At 34.0% G+C, this 27808-nt stretch overlaps 3 protein-coding genes across 3 annotated transcripts; 1 reads left to right on the top strand and 2 right to left on the bottom strand.

Annotated features, from left to right (window-relative positions):
• Positions 1–944: 944 nt before the first annotated feature.
• Positions 945–6659, bottom strand: LOC107759086 (protein PHOX1-like). The gene is made up of 3 exons (XM_016576956.2): positions 3349–6659; positions 3018–3255; positions 945–1439 (listed from the first exon to the last, which is right to left on the bottom strand). Exons 1-2 carry the CDS (start codon positions 5600–5602, stop codon positions 3107–3109), a joined length of 2403 nt encoding a protein of 800 aa, XP_016432442.1. The 5' UTR covers positions 5603–6659; the 3' UTR covers positions 945–1439; positions 3018–3106.
• An 11633-nt stretch (positions 6660–18292) lies between these two features.
• Positions 18293–20883, bottom strand: LOC107759087 (cell division cycle protein 48 homolog). Its single transcript, XM_016576957.2, has one exon. It carries the CDS (start codon positions 20759–20761, stop codon positions 18326–18328), a length of 2436 nt encoding a protein of 811 aa, XP_016432443.1. The 5' UTR covers positions 20762–20883; the 3' UTR covers positions 18293–18325.
• A 950-nt stretch (positions 20884–21833) lies between these two features.
• Positions 21834–27763, top strand: LOC107759084 (protein OS-9 homolog). The gene is made up of 8 exons (XM_016576955.2): positions 21834–22035; positions 23331–23407; positions 24656–24856; positions 25044–25115; positions 25721–25836; positions 26145–26211; positions 26295–26401; positions 27331–27763. Exons 1-8 carry the CDS (start codon positions 21945–21947, stop codon positions 27596–27598), a joined length of 999 nt encoding a protein of 332 aa, XP_016432441.1. The 5' UTR covers positions 21834–21944; the 3' UTR covers positions 27599–27763.
• Positions 27764–27808: the final 45 nt, after the last annotated feature.

The following is a 27808-nucleotide window of genomic DNA, read 5'->3' as shown; positions in this document are numbered from 1 at the left end:
TAATCGTGCCTTGCCTGATGACATCATGAAGGAAGCGGTGCCTGGAAATATAAGGCGAGCAAAGCACTTCTTATCTGTTCTACGAAGATTTGTCCAGTATCTTAAAGGGCGTCTTGAGACTGAAAATGTGGAAAAGGAGGGCCGTGTTGCCTTTTTTGCTTCTATTACTACACAAGTTGGAATCGACCAAAAGATATTAAAATTTTGTCATGATAGGCTTCACTCCCTTATGTGAACCCTGGAGATAACTGATACAGATGAATTTCTGCATGTACAAACTATTTGTGACCTTGCAACGTTGGTAGGGACGTACTCTCGGGGCTTTTCTATTATAATTGGACCTTTTGACGAGAGAATGCCACATATTCCTGAGGATGTGTTTGCTGCTGATGAGGACATATTTGTCTTATAATACCTCTTGCTAGTCTAAGTTCGCAACATATATATCTTGAATTAATTTATCTGTATCTTTTTTTTTTAATGGTTTTCTCAATTAGTCTAAACGTAATACATGAGTTTGTAATGTAAAAATTTGATTCTAAGAATATTATTACTATTACTATTACTATTTCGACTATAAAGATGTATCAGTCGACGGTGAACTTTCAGCAGTTGTTTTACTATTTGGGTTGAAGACTTGGATTCTTTATATGGTACAAAAGAGCTTTCTTATTTTACTTTCTCAAATATAGAGCATCAATTCTCTTGTTGCCTTCCTGCTCTTGAACTTGTAAATTTGCATATAATTTCACATATCTCAGCCCGGTGCACTAAGCTCCTACTAGAAGGGCCGGACCACAAGGGTTTATTGTACGCAGTTTTACCTTGCATTTCTACAAGAGGTTATTTCCACGGCTCGAATCCGTGACCTCCTGATCACGTAATAGCAACAAAAGCAGAAAACTATAGGTGACAATTGTAAAGAAGTCAAAACTGCACCAGTATAACCTTCAACATTCATTTTGTATGGTAATTAACTGTGCAGTTCAAATACAAATGAGGTGTTTGCCAAGAGTGGTATATTACCTCCTAACCAACAATCTGGACATCATAAAAGTACACTATATAACTCTATTTAAGACACTAATAGTGACAACTGTTAAAAAACTACAAAAGACCAACTGACACAGAATAGTACAAGCCAAGAAAGGCAAGCTAATGAGAACAAAAAGTTCCTAAGAAAGAAATTCCTATAAGAAAAGAATACCTTAGGACCCTTCCATGAGCCAAAGGAGAATAATTAGAAACTACTGAAGCGATTCGCCACTGCCTGTGAGGAACCGCTACCTGGGCAAGACGACGAGGAGTAGGCAAAAATAAAGAAAAAGAGATTTCTGCCTCTTCATCTCTCTGTGAAATGAAAAACAGGTAATGCACAATCCAAGTGTCACAAGGTCCAAACTCCAAAACCTGTATTAACAGCTGATGCACGTAAATCCCTGCAAAAAAAATAGATCCAGCACCTCTCAGATAAAGCAGAAAGACAAAGAGAGTAACAATGTTATCATATTAAAGACAGTTGAGGTTGCTCCAGTGGCGAGATCACTCTAATTCCAACAAAGAGGTTGGAAGTTCGAGTCATCAAGGGAACAAAGTGGGAAAGTCGGGTACTGTTGTTTATGTAGAGTGGTTTTGGGGGCGGGGGCTGGAATTTATTATGTTAAGAAAAGGGGAAAAAGAAGGAATCAGCACAGCATTCCATGCTAATAAATGAGCTAACCTTACTTGATACTTCATTTACAAGTGTCAGTATTAATGCGGTGAAACCTCAGCAAAGTTCTCAATACAATCAGCTTTTAGCAAGAAATTATGCACAGGCAACTGTTAAAGGCTTTTCCAATGAAGATTTCACGGAAGGTGCAAGGGTTTTCACGACGTACATTAGATGTACATGACCCTTATTATGAGGGTACCTGTCAATGAATGCTAGCAAGGGTGATGTAGTAGGTTCATTGTTTTGGAGTAATGTTCAATAGATTCACGCCAGTGCGGGATAAATAAGTGTTTAACAGGTCACAGAATACGGAAAAAGCTGAACTCGTAAACACCAGACTACTTCCACAAATATGTGAACTCAATGGAAAGGAAAACCATAAAAGTAACAATATGTCTTTCTGGCTATAGGAATCTATGTCGGAAAATCGTTATTCAATTTCTTTGCCACATGAAGGAACTTTTGCAGGTATTGGACCATATTTTTTGCACAGGTGTGTAAAGTGCTAATTCATAGAATCAAGTATTACTGCAGCCTGACAACTCCAAGACTAGAGTAATAGACTTTAAAGCACAATTTGAAGAACTAAATGAGCTGAAAAAGGGTCTGAAAAGGGGTCTAGAGCTTGGAGATGGTGAGGTCAAAAAATAAACCCGCTAGGGGAAAACTAATCTTTCCCCTTTCCCCACCTACCTAGGGAATAAACAGAAGACACTAATCTGATTAAAACTTGAATAAAGAAAAGTTGCAACAGAGAATAAAAATTCAAATACAAACTCAAAACAGCAGCTATTTAGCAACTTAGTAGCAACTTAGTAACAGTAGGCATTAAGAGTACCCACTATACAACAGTAGAATGAATTATTTCTTAGTCATTTCAATCTTAGATACTAATATAGGCCTTCATATTTGAGATAAAAGCTCCAATAATGAACAAGAATTAGGATAGACAAGTGCAGCTCTCCATGACACAGGATTTTTCCACAAGCATTAAACACTCACAGGTAATTAAGCACATATAACCATGAATTTTTATGTAATACTTGTACAAACTGCTTCGGGACAAGATTTTCAGGGTAGTACTTAGAGATCTCAGAACCTAATTATTTTTATAAAGTAACATTTTATCAAACATTTTCTTGTGTTGATATTGTATACTTTGCATTACAGTATCAAACAAGAACATAACTTCAGGGGTGTTTAAAATATTCTTGTGATTCATCTCAAACCGCCAACAACAGTTCTATCTGCATATTATAGAACTGGTACAAACGAATGCGTTTGTTAATGAAAGGATATTTACCTTCCCAGTGAGTATAAGCACAGGCTGGGTGCAACAGCAGCGGTAATAGCGAGTTTCTTTCTTGATTCCTCTGACACCATAACAAGACCTCATGCTAATTCAAGGGCATGATACAGCTTGGAAACTCGTCGACGAAGCAATGGTTCCAACCTGAAAGAAGGTACTCCTCTTTCCCACCTTCTTGCTTCATACATCTCATTCCATGCCTGTACAATTTCATCAATATTGAATCCCAGCCCTACAAACAAATGAATGTCAGAGACATTTGAAATGATTTTTAAAAAAGCCACTGCAGAGTAAACAAGTTTAAGGTAATATATTCCAGTTTCACCTTCTGTTGCAGTACTGTTGGAAGAATGATTCTTTATCATAACAGCAATATCTGTTGGAGAAGCTCCGGCCAATTCAAATTTTTCAACAGCAACTTCCAAAGATTCATGCCAGAGTGGAAGCCCGAGTTTGAACTCCATAAGTGATCGTTCGTATAGCATTGTTCCCCATAGTAAATTTATCTGAGACCTCATGTTTGCAGCTTGCTCAGTAGCTTCATCTGCAGATATTCCTTTGACCAAATTCTCCGACTTTATCTTCTGCGAAAGGATTTTGTCGGGACTTGATAGTTCGTTGAGACGCTGCTCCTCTGCGTCCTCCCACATCTGCATAACTCTTTCCATATTTTCCTCAGCACAGTTGTAAAGATGCAGAACTTCTGTAGAAGGCCAAGAATCCAAATCGACACCACTGCTAATCGCATAATACCAAGAAAGTTTTGCCTGCTCAAACTGTTGCTGCCCCAGAGCAAGAATACCTTCATAAAAATTTGGTTTGATCTTCAGTGCCTCTTCATATCTCTCTCCTGCTTTTGAATATTCCTTTTGAGCCCAACCATAAGCAAATTTTACCTGTGCAAGCAAAGATTCTCCGGAACTATCTTCTTTCAAATAGACCCTTTTCCGCGCCCTGGACATATGAACATTACCCCAGTTGAACAATGCCAAAGCAGCCATCTCCTGAAATGTTTCTCCAGCTGTGCTGAAAAGACATTGAGCTTCTTCACTTGTGACTGCCTCTTCCAAAGCCTCAGAGTATAGCTTCATTCCGACTTCATGGAGATCCAGATAAGCATCAGACTCAAATCCAACATAGTTCTTGAACAAATTAGAGAACTGAAAGATCCAATCATCAATGTAAACTGGTCCATTTTCCTTGCTTTTTTCAACATACCCATTTTCAACAATCTGTATATGTCGTGCGCTGTATTTATGTTCGTCTTCCTCCCTTTTGATCTTCTCATAGAATGGATCCTGCTCCGGATTAACTTCCACGATATAGAGTCTTACTGAACCATGTTGAACAGAAGCTTCAGCCCATCTTAACTCCTCATTTGTCGTCACTGTAACCAGGTCACCTTCTTGGTCCCTATACTTGATTAGGACTGCTTTTAAGTTTGGGAACCGATCACCTATGACCTCCCTCAGTGTCAAGATGCTACAGTTCAGGGGAACTTGAGCCCACCTTATGTCTTCCCCAAATACTAATTTCACTGTTCTTTTTGGCTCTTCTTCTGTGGTACGACTGATAATTTCCTCCACCACCAATTTATCTTCAGTTTTCCTCTCCTCATTGTCCTCATCTTTATTCTCCTCCTGCCTATCCTTGGCCTTATTTACCTCGATCTCGTCCTTACTCTTCTTTTCCTTACTCTTGTCCTTAGCTTTCTTTCTGTTGGCCTTGTTCTCAGCTTTCTTCCCCTCCATCTTGTCGTCCATCTTTTCTTCCTGAGTCTGATCTTTATCCTTATTTTCTTCAATCCTAATCTCACGTTTCATCTCCTCGACTTTCCCGTCCTTGTTCTCAGCATTCTCTTCCTCGTTTCTGTTATCAGCTTGCTTTAAATCGATTTGGTTGTCTAATCCCTTTTCTTCAGCCTTGCCATTAACCATCTCCTCCTCTACTTTCTTGTTTTTCTTCTTTTGTGCCTTCTCTTTAGATGATTTCGACTGACTTGAAGCAAAAGGTAGTTCAACATATTCAGGTACTGGAATCAAATCTATAGGAACGTCATTCGCTCCAATGCCTTTTTCCTCAATGGTTGTTTTCACCCTCTCTGCAATCTCAATAGCCATGAGATTATTCGGTTCCATCTCCAGCACTCTATTAACATCTCTCTGTGCCAAATCCAACCTATTCAGCGCCTCATAACACCTAGCTCTCTTCATAAGTGCCTTACTATATTTAGGTGTAACTTCAAGAGCCAAATTACACTCGTGGATCGCCCTAGGATATTCACTAAGTCCCATTTGCATATAACAAGCGGCTATATTACTACGAAGGTAGGATACGTCTATGTGGTTCCGCGGAAGCAATTTTATAGCTTTGTCATACTTCAGCATAGCTCCTTCATAATCCCTCTTTTGAAATAGCTTATTCCCCTCATCCTTAAGTTCATGAGACATTGCAATGAAAACTGCTGTGTCCTTATCAAATCGCCTCGGGCTATTATTTTCACCAACTTTGTTTTGCTTCATACTAGTATCACCAGATTTGCCTCCTAATTTTTTTGACTTCTTCCAATCCTTTCCCATACTGAGCTTAACAATTCCAACTCTTTCAAACTATGTAGCTCAAAAACAACAACTTAAACTAATTTCTAAAATTAAACCCTCTCAATCCAATCAATAAACACACACACACACACACAAAAGTAACAGGACTTAACAACAACAGACTCAGTAAAGTCCCACAAGTGGGGTCTGGGGCGGGTATTGTGTAGGCAGACTTACCTTTACCTTGGAGGTTAGAGAGAGACTGTTCCCGATAGACCCTCAGATAAGGAAATTCACCAACCAAAACAAAGGTTAAAACCAGAACAATCCGCCACAACCCAAACACCAATAAATCAAAAAAATCGAATCTTTTTCCTTAATATACCAAGAAATAGCTTAAAGAACTGAACTTTAGCCCCTAAATCCAAAAGGGTCTTCTTCAGAATTTGTGTTTAGCACCAGTAAAGCAAAAAAAATCCAAACTTTTCTCAAAATTCCAAGAAATAACTTATAGAACTGAGCTTTAGCCCCTAAATCCAAAAGGGTCTTCTTCAGAATTAAAAAAAAAAAACAATAAAACAGTATAAATCCAGAATACTGAATTTATTCACAACAAACCCCAATTTAAGAAAAAAAAATGAAAGATAAACACCCCTTTATTCAGCTGCAAATTATTCTTCTCCTCAACCAAGATTCTTGCTTTTTTTGTCTTTTTTCTTTAATTTTGTGAATTGAGGAAATAATTTAAAAAAACTTATCTGTGTATTTTCAGCTTGCTTTTGAACACCCTTCAAAATTTTCTTGCAGATTTTCAAGACTAATGTTTTTCTTTGGTTTTTTCACAAGGAATATATATGTTTATGCAGAAATGGGGAAAACTACAACCAATACCTCCACCTGCTATTTAAGTTGGGGGGAAAAATAAAAAGCAAAATTAAAAATTAAAAAACAAAAATAGAAAGTAAAAAAGGGTGCCTTGTACCTTTACGCAAACGCCACAGAAAATTGTGTCAAAATATTCAACAGTTAAATATTTTGTTATTTAGATTTGAGTTGATTTGTGTTTTTTTTAAAACAGGAAAAAAGAAAGATTATGCTGATTTGTTTTTCTTTTCTGTAAACAGAGATTTATAATTATTATATTCTATATTCCGACAACTATAACGTGGGTCCCACTAACCGTGTATTCCTAGATTGTGGGGAACGTTTACAAGGAGTAAAAATGAAGGCAACTGTCTTTTCTATTTCCCTCCCCCCCCCCCCCCTTTTTTTCTTTTTTCTTTTTCCTTTTTCCACCCCAAAAATTTAATAAAACTCTTCTCTTTTTTCTGCTAGAAATATTCTCACTTTTTTTTTTGGTTTCTCATTCAAATATTTACATTTCAGTATTCGTTTTGCGGCTCGATTAATTTGCCCTCGCTTCGAAATATTTCATTTTGAGGAATGCTCAGGATTCCAATTCAAAACCTTTAATTAAAAATAAACGGACATTTATCACTCTACCACAATCTTTGATTTGTAATAAAATTATAGTTTACGTTGACTTTTCGTCTGGATTTAAAATTTTACCTTGCTGTCCCACAATTGTCAAATTAACAACAGTATAGAGGGATTTTCAGGAAATAGAGTTATCAAGTTGAGCTTCTTACTTATCGGAATGATATAACCCTTACAAAGATGTACATATTTGACCAGTTGAATTTATCAATAATAGTTGATAATGTCTGTATTAGTTTCTATTAAAATCTTATATAATATTTGAAGCATGTTATTTACAAATTAATCCATTGTCTTTCTTTCTGATGATTTTCCGTGCAAGTAATTAATTAGTACGTGTCTTCAAAAATAGAGGTAAAATGCAATTCCATTTCTAAAATCTTGTGGGTACGTAGACCATGTGTAAAAGGGGGAAAAGTTCCAAGTTTATCTTTATATCAATCTAAATTGCTTAATTTTGTCCTTCATTATATTTTTGGTTCATTTATATATACTTTTACTGTCAGCAATATAATCTCATATTCAGCTTAAAATATGTGAATTCGCGTGCATAAATTCTTTTTTTTTTAAATCTACTTTTACCTTTAAACTTCTGACGATAATTTAAAATGACCCAAAAATTGAATCTCTCAAGCACAAGACAAGTGTTTTCTAGTGAAAGACGTAATATTAATAATTAAAAGCTTAATAGATGGCAAAGTTATTTAAATTTATATAGTTTAAAGGTAAATTTGACACGTGTACCCTGTAAAAAATAAAGAACAGTGTGGAATCTTAGCTTTATCCATTTGTCAAGAAACCTCGTCATAAGAGGTTTTTTTCTTTTCGTTAAGCGTTGATTTTTGTCAAAGAAAAACTAAAATGACAGGAAAAGTCTTCATATGAAACTAATAGAGAATCAAAATAGAAATAAATAAAGAGAAACATTGAAAGGAATCTACACAAAAGGAAAGGCAGGCGAACCTTTATCTTCTCGGAATATTAACTTTCAAATACTATAAGAAGTTAACCAAAGATAATTTACTATAGATTTATTATACGTATAAAGTGTTTTCACATTATCAGTATAATCGATTACTCATGTGTTACTTGTTTTTTTTTTTAAGTTTAATATTTATTTTTGCCTACTTATGAGATGGTTGTTGTTGTATTCATTTTTGCTATAGGTAGTTCCCTATACTCGTCTTTTAGCTAAAGAAATATTCATTATGTTTAGCATATATATGTAATATGTATAAAAGCCATTCAAACATACTAGGCAAGATGACAAAAATAAAAAGAATAAAAGAATTTCTGCATAGCGTTAAGCGTATTCCAACTCCAACATTTAAAAATGAATACTATCAAGTGGCCGTTGAGATGAATATGATCGCTCCACCTTTAAGTAAAGGTATTAGGTTTGAGCTTTAGAAATGAAAAAAATTTCGATGAAAATGTTTGTCCCTTTAATAGACCCTATATGACGTGCATGGCGGAGCTAGTTGGGCGGAAGGGAGCTGAACCCTTTTATCGAAAATTACACTGTGTATATAAGATAATTAATAACAACAACAACAAATTTAGTGTAATCTCACTAGTGGGGTTTAGGGAGGTAGTGTATATGCAAATCTTACCCCTACCATATATATATATATATATATATATATATATATAAATCCAAAAAGTTTTTCTTGTGCATTTACTTTTTTTATTTTTTGAAAACCCTCGGTAAAAATCCTTCTTCCATCATTAACGACACAAATGAAATAATCAAAATTGTTTCCCGATACTAAATGGTTATACAAGAAAAAGAACATTTAAACTTGAGATATATAAGGATTTATTTACTTTTCCAAGAAACAATAAACATATAAAAATAGACCAAAATATAGAAGGGGGAAATTAAAGACAGGCTGGAAATGCTTATGGTGACAAAGAAAATGTAGAGAGGAGTGTATTGTGGGGTATGAAATTAGTTGCACCTCAAAAAAGCAAGTGCACGTTATCTCCAATTCTGGCAAAAACAACAGACAAAGTGAAAGACATCATGTGATGGGGAAAAAAGCAACCCAACTCCCCACATCTGTTAGGATCCTCCACTACCTACCAACCGTTTAGCCCCAAAAAACAACAAAAGAGAAGGCAAAAGTTGTTTTTAGTATAGTATTTTAATGTATGGTTAAGTGGTCATCTTGACTTCCATCTCGTGCAAGGCAACTTCTTCCACCCTCCCAATGGAAGTCTCAACTTTACAATATTATATTATCAAAATTTATGATGGGATCCTCGGTTTTTCGATTGATTTGTTTGTTATTTATTGTCTCTTTCCTTTATTTTGTTGAGAGGGTTTATCAGACACATCTTCTCTGTTAAGCGGAGGCATGATTTCTATCAATGGGGTTCAATAAAAGAAAAGATTAAAATATTAAAAGAGACTGTGGCCAATGAGAATTGATCCAACGATTTTGTAAAGGTTTTGAACCCCTTTCAGCACTGAGTTTTGCTTTTGGGCTATGTCGAGGAAATTCAAACTATAAAATATGGAGGTACAAATTGGATTTTGCTTTATATGTACAATGTAATTTTCTGACGAAGGGGATTCAGCATACACACTATCCTTCGGAGAAAAAGATTATGAGATACCAAATTATAGGAATTTTTACCTCTTGAGGTTAACACCGTATTTATTTTAAATAAATACCATTTAAAAAAATTATATTCTATAGATACCTTTTAATATTTATAGCAAAATATCTAATTTTGGTTACCTCCTACCCTAAGCCACTAAATACGCTATTCAGTTACACTATTTTCTTTCTCTCTCTACTTTGATACATGTCATTCTCTTCCCCCATTCCCTAAAAACACGCTGCTCAATCTCAAAATTTATCTCACCCACATCACCTACCATTAGGCACAAACGGTGATTTTGCTTGGTATACCACGAAGACTTCTCTGACTTTTCTCCTCAATTTTGTGCAACCCAAAATTTGGTCAATCCCTATGTGCTTCACGGGTCTTTCATCTGGAGAGGACTATATGTTGATGAAGGAGTTTTAGGTAGACAACAACAATATAGTTCTCCTGCAATACAAATACGTGTGATGGACGTTGTATAAGTTACATACCACTTACAAAAAGACATGTAGTGTTCAGGGTTTTTGCTCGACGGCGGATTCGTCGGAAATTAGAGTTTGTTCTTGAACAAAGACGACAGAGTATGGAGCTGAGCAACTTGATTTTCTGTTAATATATTTCAATGTATTTTCAACGTATCACGCTGTGTTTTCATGTATTTAATTGTATTCATTCTTTTTTTTCTCATTGTAATTCAATGTATCTCGTTGTATTCCATGTATTTCATTGTATTCACTGTCTTTTTTTTCATTGTGTTTCAATGTATCCCACTGTATTCTATATATTTCATTGTATTCACTGTCTCGCTATATACCATGAATGTATTCATATGTTTTTTAATTAATATAATTTATGTATTCAGATGTATTATATAATTTCTCTGAAGATTGCTACGTTTTGGGGGTATTTTTCGATTGAGAATCTTTTTAATAACTGGAAATACAAAATTTGTGTTTTATAATTGAGTTTGTTGAGTTATATTAGGAGTCTATTATGTTAATTGATTCACTTTCCGTTTAAAAACAGTGTAACCCCCTGTTTCACGCCATGAATACAGTCGAATACAATAATCTGTCCAGCTGTAATCCCATGTTTCACGCCATGAATACAGTTGAATGCACTCGAATACAATAACTGATTAGATGGACTTCCCTGATTCAGGCCTATTTTGTTATTGTATTCATGAATACAGTAGCTTAAATACATCTAATACATCTTATAACAACAGAAAACGTATCTACAATCCGTAATATAGGAAATGATATCTATAGATAGGTAAATACCACTAAAAGATAGTGCTTTATGAAAATTTGTCATTGTTATACAAAAAGAAAAAGATTACATATCTAACGCCATTTACTAAGATACAGAACACGATAGTTGGATTGAATATTAAACTTAATTATGGCAAAAATCTAGTTTAGAGATGAAAATAACATATCAAATTTATGCATTTTAATTCTTGAAAATTGCAAAAGTTTTATGAAATTGAATTGTGTCAAAAAAATTTAGATGTCTAAAAATGGAAAAAGTAGTATATAAACCGTAAAGGAGGGGATGGAAAAGTGAAGGTAGAAGAAGGAATGGTTTTCTCCAAAATAGAGAGATTTTCACAAAAATTGACATAGAAAAACTAAAAAAGGAAAAAATAGAAGAAAAGAGGCTTTTGGTGGGATTGAAAATTCTCTGACTCAGTAATCAGTATACTATTATGGGAAAATACGATAGAGCTCAGTATCTACATTATGTTTCATTGAACACTTAATATTATGATTAACAACCCCAATTGAATCATTTGAATATAACATAGGATAATTTAGCTAGCGTTTAGATATAAATTTGGTTAAAACTTAAAAAAATGAATTTTTGAAAATGAAAAAAAAAGATTTTTTTAAGTTGAAATTGTGTTTGGACATGCATTTTACTTGAAAAGAATTTGAAGATTTTTTGTTTCATAATCTGCTAAAAAATGGTTAAAATCTATAAACAAACAGATATTTGAAAACAAAATTTGAAAGAAATAAAAAAGAAAGCTCCCAAATTATTCTATGGCCAAACGGTTTCATGACCTTCTAAGGAGTCGTTTGGTATGAGGTATAAGAAAGTATAAGGGTGACATAAAAATTTAATACCACCTTAATAGTCTATTTGGTTAGCAAACAAGGTATAAGTTATCCTAGTATTAATTTTAACACTAGGATAACTTATACCTTATAGAAGGTGGGGTAACTAGCACCGGTATAACTTATACCTTCTTCTTAGAAATTATGCAATTGTCATTCTTAATACAACATACCAAACAATGAATAAATAACAATCTCAGCATAACTTATCCAAATATAACTTATACCGGCATAACTTATACCGGTATAAATCGCATTTCAACCAAACCACCCCTAAAGGGATAACTAATACTCCCTCGATTCACTTTTGTACACTATTGACTTTGCACACCCCTTAAGGAATAACTAAGAGGGTGTTTGGATGGGTTTAAAAGCTGGTCAAACTAGCTTTTAAACACTTTTTAAATTTTTGGAGTGTTTGGCAAACAAAAAAGCTGCTTAAAAAAGCTAAAAAATGCTTTAAAATGCCAAAAGCAGCAAGTTGGCTGACCCCAACTTTTTCGATTTTGGCTTTAAAGCCATTTTAGTTTGACCAATAAAATTACTCTCTTGTCCCTAATAAGTTTTTATAATACCAAAATTATCCTCGATCAAATAAAACCTAAAATATTGTACTTCTCCTATTTCCTTCACTTTGAAGACTGTCGTTCCTCAAATCATCTTCATCTCTGCTTCATCTTCATTTTGAAATACTAATTAAAGCTTTTCTGTTTCTTATACTACTTTAACGTCTTCAGAAATACTAATTATATTTCCTTCCATCTTCTCTCTTTTTTGTTTTTGTTATTTATATATATCACTGGTTGACAAAAGAAGTTGATGAAAACTTAGTTACTTGTCTTGCATGAGTGCTTCAGTTATGGTTTTGAGGATTAACAACATCAGATTAGTAGCTACATTTCATGATTCCTAGCCAGTTAGTTAACTTTATGTTTCCATTTCAGTTAAATGGAGAGTTTGAACTTTAACGACTTGGTATTTTAAATAGGTTGAGACTTTTATGAAAGTTTACTTGATTGAAAGTGGTGAAAAAATGAGCATTCAAGAATTATATTTATAAAAATTATCTAAAGTAATCAATTAAATTGAAATTAAGTTAAAATATAAATTATTTTTTATTTGCATTAATTCATAATTAAATATATTATAATAATCAGCTCCTTTATAATGTTAACATCTTTAAGGATATTTTGTCTCTTTAATAGGAAAAAGTGCTTACCAACACTTGTTTGCCAAACACTTCAACAACTTTTTTTAAGCTTCAACACTTTTATCCAAACAAGTAACTGCTTATTTATAAAACAAGCTCCAGCACTTAAAAGCTGCTTTTAAGCACTTGTGCTTAAGGCTGCTTATCAGGCGGATTGGGCGGTTATTTACTCTTAACGGTTTGGTTTAACGGTTATCGGCTTTTAAATGTATTAATCCGCTAGACACCCGATAAGATATCGGACGAATTGGTATCAGTTTACCTCTTATCGGGCGGTTATCGGGCGGTTTATCGGCCTAATTCAACCTATATTGTACGCTATAGAAAAATGACAGTAGAACGAGAGATAGTAGCAAGATAATCTTTTTGGGGCATTTGCAGCAATTTAAGGGCATAAATTCGAAGGTAGATGATATCATTGGCAAGATTTAAGACTTCATGTTAGCTAGACAATACAATCTATCCATACAAATCAGATGGTTCTTCTCTATTTGTTGTGGAAGCTTATTGTTTTCCCATAATCACGAGCATATACTAAAACAATATAATTTAATGTTAAAGTAGAGACCACAAGTTCAGATAAAATTTTCTATTTGTGAATTCATAATTCCAAATTAATAAGCAATTGAAGAATATAATATTACGCAGTGCACAAAAGAACATATCGGAATGTAAAGAAAACATCTTCATGCAGCTCATACTTTTCACATTTTCCCTGACCTTTATCTAAACTGCCTGGAACATAATTACAGAAAGATAAAGTTTTTTTTATTTATTTTATATTTAATATATATATATATATATATATATATATATATGGATAAAAATAAATTTTATATATATATATATATATATATATATATATATATATATATTCTTAACGGGTTAACGGATTATCCGTTAAGAAAATTGAATAATCTGCCCCCAAACCGATAAGCCGTTAATAAAAAATTTTTAATCCGTTCCCCGTCCGTTAAGCCGTTAACCCGTTACCAGTAAGCCATTAAGTTTCGGTTCGGTTCGGTTTTCGGTTTCGGCTCGGTTTTGAACACCCCTACTTGTGCTTAAAAGTTATTTTTTTTAAGCCAATCCAAACAGGCTCTAATACTCCCTCTATTCACTTTTGTCCACTATTGACTTTGCACATCCCTTAAGAAAATAACAAATAAAATGCATAATTTACCATGATACTCATATTAATTAGTGTATAGTCTTAATAGATTTGAAAAATAATTTGAAATGAGTAATTAATGCTAAGGGTAAAACTGAAAAATAAATTATTTTTCTCTTGATACGTGAAAAGTGACAAATAAAAATAAAAATTTATTTTTAGAATACTTGACAACTAAAAATGAATAGGGATTATCTTTTACTTTCCTACGATATGGTAATAAGAATAACGCAAATGTTAAGAATAATATATTAAATTATTCATTTTAGTCTAGATACGAAATCGAGTTGGCAAATTAAGCATCATTAAAAATAGAGTTGGCACTTTAGTCTACTCGACTAGGTTGCACTCGTTTACTCAATTGGAGGAGTTGTGCCAAAAGTTAATTGAATCAACAAACATGTCCTAATACAAGTAATGAACAGGAAAGACCAGTTTTAGATAGAAATTAAATCCTTGATAGGAAGTGTTTTTCCCTTAATAGTTTTACGTGGCATATGTTTAGAGGCGAATTTATGATTCAAACTCTATGGGTTTAACTTTTAAGATTTTTAATATTGAACTCATTATATTTTAAAGTTATAGGTTCAAATATATTATTTTTGCAATTTTAATAAATTTTTACATATAAATTTATACTATCACACTAGGGGTGGACATATATCGGGTAAAACCGATAACCCAAACCGTTAATTCTTTATTGGGTTATCGATATTGGGTTATTGGGTTAACGGTTGGGTAACGGGTTAATTTTTTATTTATTGGGTTATCGGTTCGGGCTCGGTTTGCATTTTTGTTATTGGGTAAAAACCGATAACCCAATAAGAATGATGTAATTTACTAATTTACCCTTAAGTATATACTAGGGTTATTTATTTTCCTAATTCCCTCTTCACTCTTCAGCCTTCAGTCGTTTGTCTCTCAGTTCTCATTCTAGTTTCCGTCGCAGCCCCCAAGAGTCAAGACGCAAGACTCACCACCAGTTCTCCGCCAGACATCAGTAGATACTGCATAGAAGTGGGAGCGTGCTTTTGTTAAGAAACAACAAAAGTTGGCAGTTTACACGTTCTGGCAGTTTGATTTCTTTGTTTTATATATTGCAATTTTTTTTAGTTGTTTTATCTTATTGGGTAAACCGATAACCGAACCGATAACGATATATAACCGATAACCGATAACCAATATCTTATCGGTTTGATTATCGGGTTATGATATTTGTAAACCGATAACCGACAGGCAAAACCGATAATGTTCAAAATCGAACCGAACCGACCGATGCCCACCCCTATATCACATTGCATTCGCCACTGCACATATCCGGATCCCAATGCGGGTATCGTCGGGTAAAAAACCAAAAAAAAAAAGTAGTTATAAAATTTGCCAGATTATTTTTTTATTCTTTTTCCCCCCTTTGCATTGACAATGATTATTTGTGTCATTAGTTTGATACTTGTCCAATCTATCTATAATTAAAAGCAGAAGACAAAAGCACCTCATGAAGCCAATTGGCAGCTTAAAAAAAAGTCACTTGGCATAATTAGTTATTAAATTAGTTATTGGTTATTCTTTTTAATTTAAATATATCTAAAAAATGAAAATAATTAAAAAAACTACCATATATATATATATATATATATTAATTGGTTACTTTAATTTAATTAATAAATATAGATTTCTTGTCTATATCTATTTTAATAATTAACTATAATAAAAAAATATATAAATATATAAAAAATAACTACCCATTCAAATTGAGTCGGAGTAGTTTCAAGTTGGAATTTTTAAATTATTTTAAAATCAAAAAGCAAAAAAAAATTAAGCTATAAAAAACGGAAAAAAACAGAAGAAAAACTACCCATTCAAATTGTGGAGTAGTTTCAAGTTGGTGTTTTAAAATAATTTTAAAATAAAAATAGATATCTTATAATTAACTATAATAAAAAAAACGAAAATATAAATATATAAGAAAATAACTACCCATTCAAATTGGTAGTTATTTTTAATTAATAATTAGTTATTGGTTATTATTTTTGAATTTAAATATATATAAAAAACAAACTATGATCAATTTTCGTCTGACTTTATAAGTACGTTTGATTTAATAGAGATTTCATTATTGGGTATATCGTATTGACAAACAAGATGACAATTGAATTTTATTAAAGCAATACGATCTAATAGGATCAAACAAACCTGATCATAATTTAATTTAATTAATATTTTTTTAATATTGATCGCGCATCGCGCGGGTACGACTACTAGTTAATGCTTAAGACGAAGGGACTCTTTGTAGTTAGTATGAACTGAAACTGACCCTACATCAAACCTTTAGAGATTAAAAGCAATCGCAACGGACATTAACGATAGCAATTAATGTTTCTTTTCTTCCAATTAATGCTTTTGAGTGTTGCTTTTTCGAGCCATACCCTCTAAAAGTTTTGAAAAGTATTTATAAATAGCATCTGGTATTATGTCAATAAACTGTCACTTCCCTTTACTAGTAGGGCTTGAAAGGCCGGATAATTTGTTTTTGTTAAAATAGCACGGTCTAGTCAGTTTTTGGATTAGTCATTCAAAAATAGCTAGCGTTTGTCAAGTCATTGAAAAATAGTCACTATTTTGCTGTAATAGAGACCGATCCAGCATAATATACTGGAGTTCGGTGCACTTGTGTATGAACTTCCAGCATATTATGCTGGGCTAGTATACTTTGCAGGCTCTAGTATAATATACTGGAGACTGGAGCACCGGTGCTCTAAATAACTATATATTATGTTGGACTTGTATATTATACTGGAGCTCCAGTATATTAGACTGGAGTTCCAGCATAATATACTGGAGTTCCAATATATTATACCGGAGTATTTTTTCAGATTTTGAATAGTGTTTCCGTTCAGATTTATCTTTACATGAAAAGTGGCTAAATTTCGATTACTTTTGAAACTATGCTATTTTTGGATGACCACTTGTAAATCTGACTATTTTTTACTTTCTCCCTTTGTTTTCCTTTCCTGTCCAGTATTTTCAATCCAAGCCGGAACCACCGTTCAACACACTAAGCTAGCGTTTGAACATATATTTGGTTGAAAATTTAAAAAGTGAATCTTAAAGTTGTGCCGAAAAATAATTTTTGGAAGTTGAAGTTGTGTTTGGATGTACATTTTTTTCAAAAAAAGTTTAAATTTTGTGACTGGAAGAAAAAATTTCACTCAAAAACTGCTTTAAACCAGTTTTTGGGAAATTCTTTGTTTTCAAAAACTTATCATATTCCATGAACAAACATTATTTTTCAATTTTTTTTTTCAAAACAAGCTGCCAAAATTTATGGCCTAACGGGTCCTAAATGTAATAGATAATTTACCAATTAATTAGAAATTGAGGAATAGTTGATTGATTTTATTTTGCTTCACTTTGATTTATTTTATTTCAGAAATCCAACAAAAATCATTTCTTTGATTAAAACAAAAGGCCAATTATTATTTTTAACTCCATGTACAGCAAAGCTTGCAATTTTAGCTTCAGATGGATAAAATGATTTGTGTACTAAAACATGCTATAATTAAGAAACAACAAAAGTCATTAGCTGTTAACAAGAAGTTAGTTTAAGAGCCAGTTTGGACATAAGAATTTTTTCACCTTTTTTCGAAAACTTTTCACTTTTTTTCGAATTCAGTGTTTGGCTATAAATTTTTTAATTTTCACTTGAAGATGAATCTTGAAATTTTTCGAAAATTTGAAAAACTCCAAAAAGTTGTATTTCAAAATTTTCACTTAGATCACTCACAAAACCTTAATAACAACCCAAAATTATATACGTGTCCAAACACAACGCTAATTTTCAAATACCATTTTCATTTGAAAAAAAAAATTCATTTTTTTTTTTGGAATTTTACATTTCTTATGTCCAAACGCCCACTAAGTGTTAATGTTACTGTTTAACAAGTAAAGTTGTAAATCATTGATGTTACTACTAATTGAAAAAAATGCATTCTGCAAACACCAAAACACAAAAGATTGGAACAACTATTTTCTCATTGAATTGAAATAAAACTAAAGACTGAAACAGAACAACTAATTATTACAAAATAAGAAATAAAGGAACATCTTAAACATTAAAGCAGCAAAAATTCACAACTTATAAAATCCTAATCATATAACTCAGCATCACAATCTTCAACTCCAACAGAATTCTCAAAAGGATTTTCCTTAGCAGCATTAGCAGTAGTGTTATTATTTGTGAACTTAAATTCACTACCAAAGCCTCTTGACTGTTGCAAAGACTGAGCAAAATCATGGTATTTTAAAATATCCAAATCACTTACACTTCTCCTAGCAAACTTCATTGATTCCTCAAAATGTGCAACCTTAATTTCTGCAACCTCTTCTTCAGTATCTTCCTCCATTATATCAGGATTCTCCATTCTCTTCTTCTCCCTCTCAATATCCTTTTCGATTTCTCCCCTTATTGCGTATTTGCAAGCGCGTTGACATATTTCAGTAATGTCTGCTCCACTGTATCCTTCAGTTAACTTGGCTAGATGTCTCAAGTTTACTTTGCTAGAAACAGGTGATTTTCTTAAGCATGCGCGAAAAATTTGGTGTCTTGATTCTTCATCAGGGAGAGGAATGTATATCAATTGGTCAAGGCGCCCGGGCCTTAAAAGTGCAGGATCAAGAATATCAGGCCGATTGGTTGCACCTATAACGAAAACGGTTTTCTTGGCATTCATTCCATCCATTTCGGTTAGGAGTTGATTCAAGACTCTATCAGCAGCGCCACCAGCATCGCCTACTGAACTTCCTCTCTTAATAGCAATTGAGTCTAACTCGTCGAAGAATAGAATACAAGGTGCAGATTGGCGCGCCTTGTCGAAAAGTTCTCTGACATTGGCTTCACTTTCTCCAAACCACATTGTAAGCAATTCAGGACCTTTGACACTGATGAAGTTTGCTTGGCATTCGTTCGCGACTGCCTTAGCCAACAGAGTTTTACCACATCCGGGGGGACCATGGAACAGAACACCCTTTGAAGCAGACATCCCGAATTTCTCAAACAATTCAGGATGTTCCACTGGATACTGTACTGTCTCTTGAAGCTCGCGTTTAACAGTCTCGAGCCCTCCAATATCATCCCACGAAACGTTTGGTACTTCAACGACTGTCTCACGAAGAGAAGAGGGATTCGTTGTTCCTAAAGCAGCCTTGAAATGTTCGTTATTAACTGCCATGGAATTGAGTATCTCTGCATCAATCGTATCGTCTTCCATGTCAATCACATCCATCTTCTCCCTAATACATTGAAGCGCGGCCTCAGTAGTCAATGCTGCTAAATCAGCACCAACATGACCATGTGTATCCTTTGCAACCATTTCCAAATCAACATCCTCGTCCAACTTCATGTTCTTCGTGTGTACACGAAGAATCTCAAGGCGACCAACCTCATCAGGAACGCCAATATCAATTTCCCTGTCGAATCTCCCAAACCTTCTAAGTGCAGGATCAATGCTATTAGGCCTATTCGTTGCAGCCATAACGACAACATGTGCACGCGACTTAAGTCCATCCATTAAAGTCAAAAGCTGCGAAACAATCCTCCTTTCCACCTCTCCATTAGTCTTTTCCCTATTAGGCGCGATAGAATCAACCTCATCAATGAAAATTATAGAAGGTGCATTCTTTTCAGCTTCCACAAAAGCGTTCCTCAAATTAGCCTCACTCTCACCAGCCATCTTGGACATAATCTCAGGTCCATTAATAACCAAGAAAAATGCACCAGTTTCATTAGCCACAGCTCGTGCTATAGTCGTTTTCCCTGAACCAGGTGGTCCATACAAAAGAATCCCTTTAGGGGTTTTCACACCAATACACTTAAAAAGCTGTGGATGTCTCAATGGCAACTCAACCAACTCGCGAATTTGCGCCATTTGTTTCCTAACACCACCAACATCATCGTATCCAATCTCGTCTAATGCCCGTTCCTCGTCTTCCCTTCTAATCGGATCACCATCGATAAAAATCTCCGTATCAGGAGCAACAATACAATAATCAGGTGGATCAGTTTCCACAACCTTAAATTCCACACTCCTCATCCCACCTCTAACATTAAAAATATCACCTTTTCTTAACGGACGATAAGAATCAGTAAAATAAGGTTTTAAATAAACCTCAAAAAGATCACCTGTTAAACCTTCAATAGTATCATCAATAGGAAGAACATGCACACGTTTACCATATTGAATATTACTACAAAGATGGACAGAAGCAATATCACCTAAACGGATTCGTAGGTTGTTTCTAACAACTTTGTTCATACGAATCTTTGATTCTTCACATGTTTCATCAACTTCTGCTGTACTTATTGTATCTCTTTTTCTTTTTCCTTTGATTAAAACAGTATCGCCGCGAAATAATTGAAGTTTTTCCATAGTTTCTGGATTGAGAAAAACAATGGAGTTTTCATCTTTTGTTGATTCATCAACTATGAGTCTATTTGGTGCTTTTTTTCTTTCAAGAATTGCTGTGGTATAGTCTTTTTTGGTTTCTTTGGATTCAAAGGATTGTTTTTTGTTTTCACCTTTCATGTTTTTTTTTGCAAAGAACAAGAACAAGAACAAGAAGAAGAATTTGGTTTAAGAAGAGATGTGAAAATTGGAGGAGATTTAAGGGGTATTTATAGGTTTGGTTTTCTTTGTCCGAATGTTATATGGAGACTAGGAGTATGTTCTTTTTTGGGAATTATGTTTTCTATTTTTAGTAGGAAAGGGATTTCTTTTATAATTCGTTGTTAATAGGGTATGAGTTGAATGACGGCTTATTAATCCTTTTCCTTTTACTAATTGGATTTCCAATTTAAAGTGTACTTCGGACTGTTTGTCCGTAAAAAAAGACTTCTTTTTTTCCGAAATGTTTTTTTAAAAGAGTGTTTGTCCATGAACTTCTGTAAGTTTATGGAAATTATTCGAAAATAAGTTTTTCAAAAACCCAAAAATTTTAATTTTTTTTATCACTCACAAAACTGTAATATTTTCAAGTGAAATTTATGTTCAAACATAATAATTTTAAATTTCAAATACCAATTTTCAACTTAACTTCAAACACTGCTTTTTTCAAAAAATATAATTTTTATGTACAAACGCCTACTTCATATTTCAGAAATTTTTGTTTCTTCACTCACAAAATTATAATTTTTTTCAAGTGAGATGCATGTCCAAACATAATAATTTTAAATTCCAAATACCAATTTTCAACTTAACTTCAAACACTGCTTTTTTCAAAAATTATAATTTTTATGTCCAAACCCCTACTTAGTACTCCATCCGTTCCAATTAACATGAACTTGTTGGCATGGAGTTTAAGAAAAAATAAAGACTTTTATAATTTATGATCCTAAACAAGTCAAAAAGGGTTTCAGAGTATTTGTGTGGTTATAAATGCTTCTCGTTAAGGGTAGAGTTGGAAATTTAAGATAAATTATTTCCAAATTTAAAAAAGATTCATTATTTTTGGAACAGACCAAAATTAAAATAGGTTAACGTCAAAAATATTTTGAAAATTACACGCAATTAATATTTGTTTAGGTGGGACCCAGAATCCACTTGTCAAACAATAAGAGGAGACACATTCTGCCACGTAAGAGTTGTGTTTCGTCATTCATCCAATCGCGTTTCTACTCTTTGAATGAAGAAAACAACAGTTCAATCGATAAGCAATTCTCTGTTTCGTAGACCACTGTATCTTATTCTGCAGCAAAATTAGGGCTTCGAAATGAAGAAGATGAGATTGGCAATTCTACTTTTCACCATTAGTCTCTTATACGACAACGTTTATTCCACCCAGATAATATCTGCTCACACAGGTAGCCCAAAATCTCAAGCACCTTCGTTGTAATTTCAATGCTAAAGGACAAAAAAAATGACATTATAGATGTGATAATTGTAATATAAATCATATTCTTTAGTTTAGCTTGTCATTATTTTTATTCCTGTTGGATTCTGTAGCTCATTATTTGCTAAATCTTAAAAGCTTATTAGGTATTTAGAATTTCGATCCTTAGGTATTTGGATGATGATTCAGTTTACTGTTTCTCTACCTTTGATTTCTAGACGTTTTTTTTTGTTTCTGTTTTTGAATAGTTAATTTTAACTGAAATGGTTAATGAATTACAGAAACCAAAAGAAAAAGAGCTTTAACAGGTTGACGCTCCATGGGGAGCTGAATATTTACTACTCAACTCCGTCCCAATTTATCTGATGTTGTTTGACTTGGTATGGATTTTACAAAGAAAGGAGGGCTTTTGAAATTTTTATCTAAAACAAGCCATAGACATTTCTGTAAATTATCACATTAAGGGCAAAATAAGAAGTTTAAAGTTAAATTGTTTCAAATATATCATTTTTTGGGACAGACTAAAAAGGAAAAAGTATCACATAAATTGAGATGGAGAGAGTACTAGAAGCTTTAACTTGTTGATGTTCTTGGAGGCTGAATATTTACTATAGTAGCTGGCTTGTGAGGTAGGCTTACCCCGTGCACTAATTGCTGCCCAGCTCATGTTGGGGTAGGGGAAGAGTAGACGTATACACATGCTAGTCGCCAAAAGAGAAACTTTATCATCGCGCCAAGGCTTGACCTTCACTAGCTTGAGCTGACTAACTTTGAAAGTACTTTCTGACAACTAATGGATTTTTGTGTTCTAGACGTACTCTCGATGAAATGAAGTTTAGTTCACAATTACCTTTTCGATTCTGCTGTTTCGAAGTTCAAGTTTGATACTCAAGCTGTATGTGTGGCAGCTGTCTTGAAAATGGTCATAGTTTCAGGAACTTGATGAGGCCTGTGCATCTTGGGACGTGTCTTCAAGTCCTATTTTTTCAGTTGTTTAAGTAGGTTTTTTTTAAGTCATAGAAATCAATTTGAAAATAGTTCACTAATCTCGGAAAATGAGCCGCCATAACATGAAGCAAGAGAAGCAGCTAGAAGTACTGATTCACGCCCTTAAATTATTAATCATGAATGAAATAGTACTGTTCACTTGACTGTACTCTAGTGCTGACAAAGTTAACAATCTTGCTCAAAATAGAAAACTTTCCACTAGAGTTATTTGCTACTATTAGGTTGTAACTCTGGTGGTTGATTTCCTGTTTGTATCAGGTGCGTCTTTCAGTCGAAGTTCTAAAGAACCAAAATATAAGGTTGAATTTCATTCAGAAGACACACCCTTTATCCCGGTAAGTTATTTGTCATGTCTTTCACTTTTTCAGATATTGAATTTAGTCACACCATGCACTTCAAAGCATTATATGCTTGCAAATATAATTTGATCTTTTACTAAAGAAGATTCTAAGGGTCGTTTGGTACATGGGATAAGAATAATAATCCCGGGATAAAGTTTAGGATTAACGTTATCCCATGTAGGGTTTGAGATATTAGCTAATACCGGGATAACTTTTACATTGAAATGGTGGGATGACCTATCCCATATAAAAGGTATGATAACTAATCACATGGGATATCCCACCCCAGGATATCCCACCATCGTACCAAACGACCCCTAAAGTTGAGGCAAACAAGTACTACTTAAACTGTGTCCATATTTCTGTCCAAGAACTTCTAAGGTTTCCTGCGATTTTCGTGGGTATATATTTGGCAAGTCTGAAGGTTATGACAGGTTATTTCTTTTTGAGAATGGTCACAAGTTTTATATATCAATGTACAAAAACTGTGCGAAAATCATACGTACAGAAATGAAGCAAAAACAAAAACCTATCGTTAGCTAATTACAAAGCTTCCAAAATTTCTAGGATAGATTCAGTATCCACTAAGGTTATGACAAGTTTCAAATTTCTAATTTTTTTTTTCTGCTTCATTCTTACTCCTCCCTTTTCTTAAAATTTGATTTCTAAAAGTTTGAGTTTGTAAGAGGTGGCTGAGGACACAAATGTATATTTCTTTATCATTCACATTTTCTTTTAGGATAATATTTTTGCAAACTTGGCTTGCGCTATTACTTCTGAACCACAAAAAAGAAGCAATTTTTTATTGCTACACAATGTTTCCAGACTACCCATACCTATCATCTGAAACTCAATACTTACTATCTGCTAATAACACACGAATAATTTTAGACCCTATTGTGCTTGAAACTACAATAAGAATTTAAATCTGTGTTAGTAATAAGTATGACGGATTACAGCAGGAAGCATGCTCAACAGCCTCTTTTGAGCAACACATTAAAGAAGTATAGTGTCATCCTTTGAATCCTTTATTGGTGGCCAAGTGTGGGATAATTTGAGAAGATTTAGGCTTCTTTGCAACCTGAGGGAAAAGTACAACTAATTGTGAAAACCGATTGGTGAAGGGAAAGTGAATACAGAATTTGACCTAATATTCTGAGCCGAATTATGATGAGATGAAGGGTGAATTTACATGTATCATCATTCTAGAAATCTGATGTATGAGTTCACTCCATTTTGCAGGATGATGACCAGGAAGCTATTCTCATGCCCAACAAAGATGGAGAGAAGTTCCTGTGTTATTTGCCTAAAGTTGATAAACCGAAGATTGGTAAACCACTGACACCCAATATAAGCAGTTTGGTCGTGGACACTGAGAAACGCATCAAGTGGAAGACACCAGATGAACTGCTTGAAGTGCTGAAGGATCGTTGCCTTATCAGGGTGAGAATTCATCTAATTCTTCCCTTTCCATCTGACTTAAATAAATTAAATATCTATGGACCTTCTCCTAAGTACATAATCAATGAAAATTTATTCAACTATACGTTTATACGGTCCGCTCTAGCTGATGTGTTAGGAGAAGTTGTCTAATTTTGTGTAACAGTTATCTTATTAAACTTTCTTACAGCAAGAAGGGTGGTGGTCGTATGAATTCTGTTATGAGAACAAGTTGAGGCAAGTTCATTTGGAGGAGGAAAAGGTATGTCTTTACTTCACTATTAAGTATGTTTTTTTCAGGCATTGATTTCTCAGAGTAACCTTTGGTTTTCCCTCCAAGAATATTTTAAATATTTAATAGGCTGAGTCTTTGTTGCTGCCTTGCTAAAGCTCCCGTCATGTGACTGGTGGTGGATTGGTTTCTGAAAACTCAAAGGACTCCAACATTGAATAACAATTCTGTTGTGTCTTAGGTTTCACTTATCTCGCCTTGCACCTTCTAAAACCACTTGCTTCCCTCTGTTCCCAAAGAGAAGTCCGTTTGTTCCTTCTTTTATTAAAAGATATCGGTGGTATTTATCTAGCTTGTCTGCACCTTGACTAATCCACCAGGTATCTAGCCTGTATAGCCACACACATTGGCAAGGTAATCCTGCCCACCAAGATTGGAGTAAATGAGGTTACACCAAGTGCTATAGCTGGGATTCACACGTGGGATCTCTAGATTGTTATTCCCATCTCTCAACCACTAGTCCATCCCATCCCATTCCTCCATTCATTTTGTATTTGTTATATGTATTATTTGATCAATTATTTACCTTATCAAAAGAATGTATTATTTGATTAAAGAAATATTTGTGCTTTCAGGTGGTTCAAGAATTTATCTTGGGTTACTATGATGCCGAAGCTACTGCAGCTTATCATCAGAATCGCTCAGATAATTCAGTGCTAAGGCATCCCCGTTCAAAAGATGCATCACAAAGGTATAGATACCATACTCTGAGTGAATAACTGGCTTAGAAGTAGTATACACCTTGGGCACATAGGGAGTCCGCTGACTACCGTCAAAAGCAGAAGCTCGTCAGTTTCAAGTTTCACCATAAGTACTTGACTACAGAAAATAACTATAATTGAAACATTTATTCAATTTTACGAAATTCATGGAATGTCTTTCTTGAACTTTTGAAGCACACTGCCTGATGCATGGCACTACTCAAATTTGCTGTGACAGATTAAAATTTTGAATTCCTTCTGCAAAATAATTCTTTTCTTCAACTCTTGACTTTTGTAGATATCACGCTCATATCTATACAAATGGTACCACATGTGATTTAACAAATGAGCCACGACAAACAGAGGTATGAAGCTATTCTTTTGCTTTTTCCTTTTTTTTTTTTTTTTAATTTCAGAATTCTGTATTTTCTAATGGACTCAATTCCAGGTGAGGTTTGTTTGCTCAGAGCCTAGAGCTATGATAAGCTCTATAACTGAATTATCCACCTGCAAGTACGCTCTCACCGTACACTGTCCAACCCTCTGCAAACACCCGTAAGTTACTTGACTCGATCTTATGCCTGCTGACAAATGACAGTAAGCCGTCCTTGCTTTTTTTTGGCTGGCTTATTTCTGGTAGCTGTTTAAATCTATGTCGATACTTGCTTTCATGATTAACTACTGCTGAGGTATTGAGAGATATAAGACTTCTCTGGGTAGCAAGTGAAAAATCCGGTTGTTTGTATTTTAGTCTCTACTGCTGGTCAAAAGCAATCATCAAGAAGTACCACAACCTGAAAAGATATGCTTATTCTAGGTCATGCAAACTCAGCAGACCACAATGTTACTCATATGGTAATACTGTAGGAATAAAATACTTCCTCCATCCTAGTTTATGTGATATTGTTTGACAGAGCATGGAGTTTAAGAAAGAAAGACAGACTTTTGAAACTTGTAGTCTGAAACAAGGCATAGATATTTGTAGTTATAAATCATCTCAATAAGGGTAAAATGAAAACTTTAAAGTTAAATTATTTATAAATTAGAAGGTATCATTTTTTGGGGGACAAAATGAAAGGGAAATTGCATCACATAAATTGGGATAGAGGAAGTAATTTTATATTTTTCTCCAATATTAGTTGCCGTAGGATTTTCTGATTGTCTGATCGCCAGTTTTTGCGTGAGAGAGTCGCACTTGTAGGATTTGGTGCTTGATTGTGCTGTCTAGATGATCCAATTAAATAGGCGATTCAATGATGATGACTTGACTATTCATATTTCACACTCAAGATTTGTATATATCAGGAAATTAAAGGCTCCCTCTTCCATTATGATGCATTATGCTATGACTTCAAAAGTACGTCCATGCAATCATTTAAGTGTGCTTATCTTGACATTTGTTCTCCATATGAGCACATAGACAGTGCATTCACCTGTGCATTTTGCTGTTAGCCTTTGCTCTGATCGTTAATTGTTCTATGCAGTCTCTTCCAGGAAGAGAGGCCAGTATGGCATACCATTAACTGTAATAAACTTCCGAAAGATTACAGAGAAGCAAAAGCGGAAGAAAACTTTGGACATGAAAATATTGCCATGGTGACAGACTCAGAATATCAGCCTTCGGTTGATTCAGACGAGCACGTGAAAGTGGAGGAAGACAATTCAAATGAACATGCCAAAGTGGAGGAAGACAATTTTGAAGATGAAAATATCACCATAGTGACTGACTTGGAGCATCAGCATGCGACATAAAGTAGACATGACAGATGAAGGGAATTTTTCTATCACTGCAGAAATGCTACACTCGCGACTTATCAAGATCAAGCTGCTCAACTTCAATCCTTTTTACTGTTTTCTATTTACTTACCTGATTCAATATAGAACTTTTAAAATGTAAAAAAAGAAACATTTTCTCAAGGTGCCATTTTAGTTTTACTTTTTCCTAAAGGGATAGAAGTCAGA

This window comes from Nicotiana tabacum, chromosome 9, assembly GCF_000715075.1.
Source record: "Nicotiana tabacum cultivar K326 chromosome 9, ASM71507v2, whole genome shotgun sequence".
In the NCBI taxonomy this organism is placed as follows: Eukaryota; Viridiplantae; Streptophyta; class Magnoliopsida; order Solanales; family Solanaceae; genus Nicotiana; species Nicotiana tabacum.
Note: the sequence above shows the minus strand (reverse complement) of the source record. Positions and strands in the feature narration are given on the sequence as shown.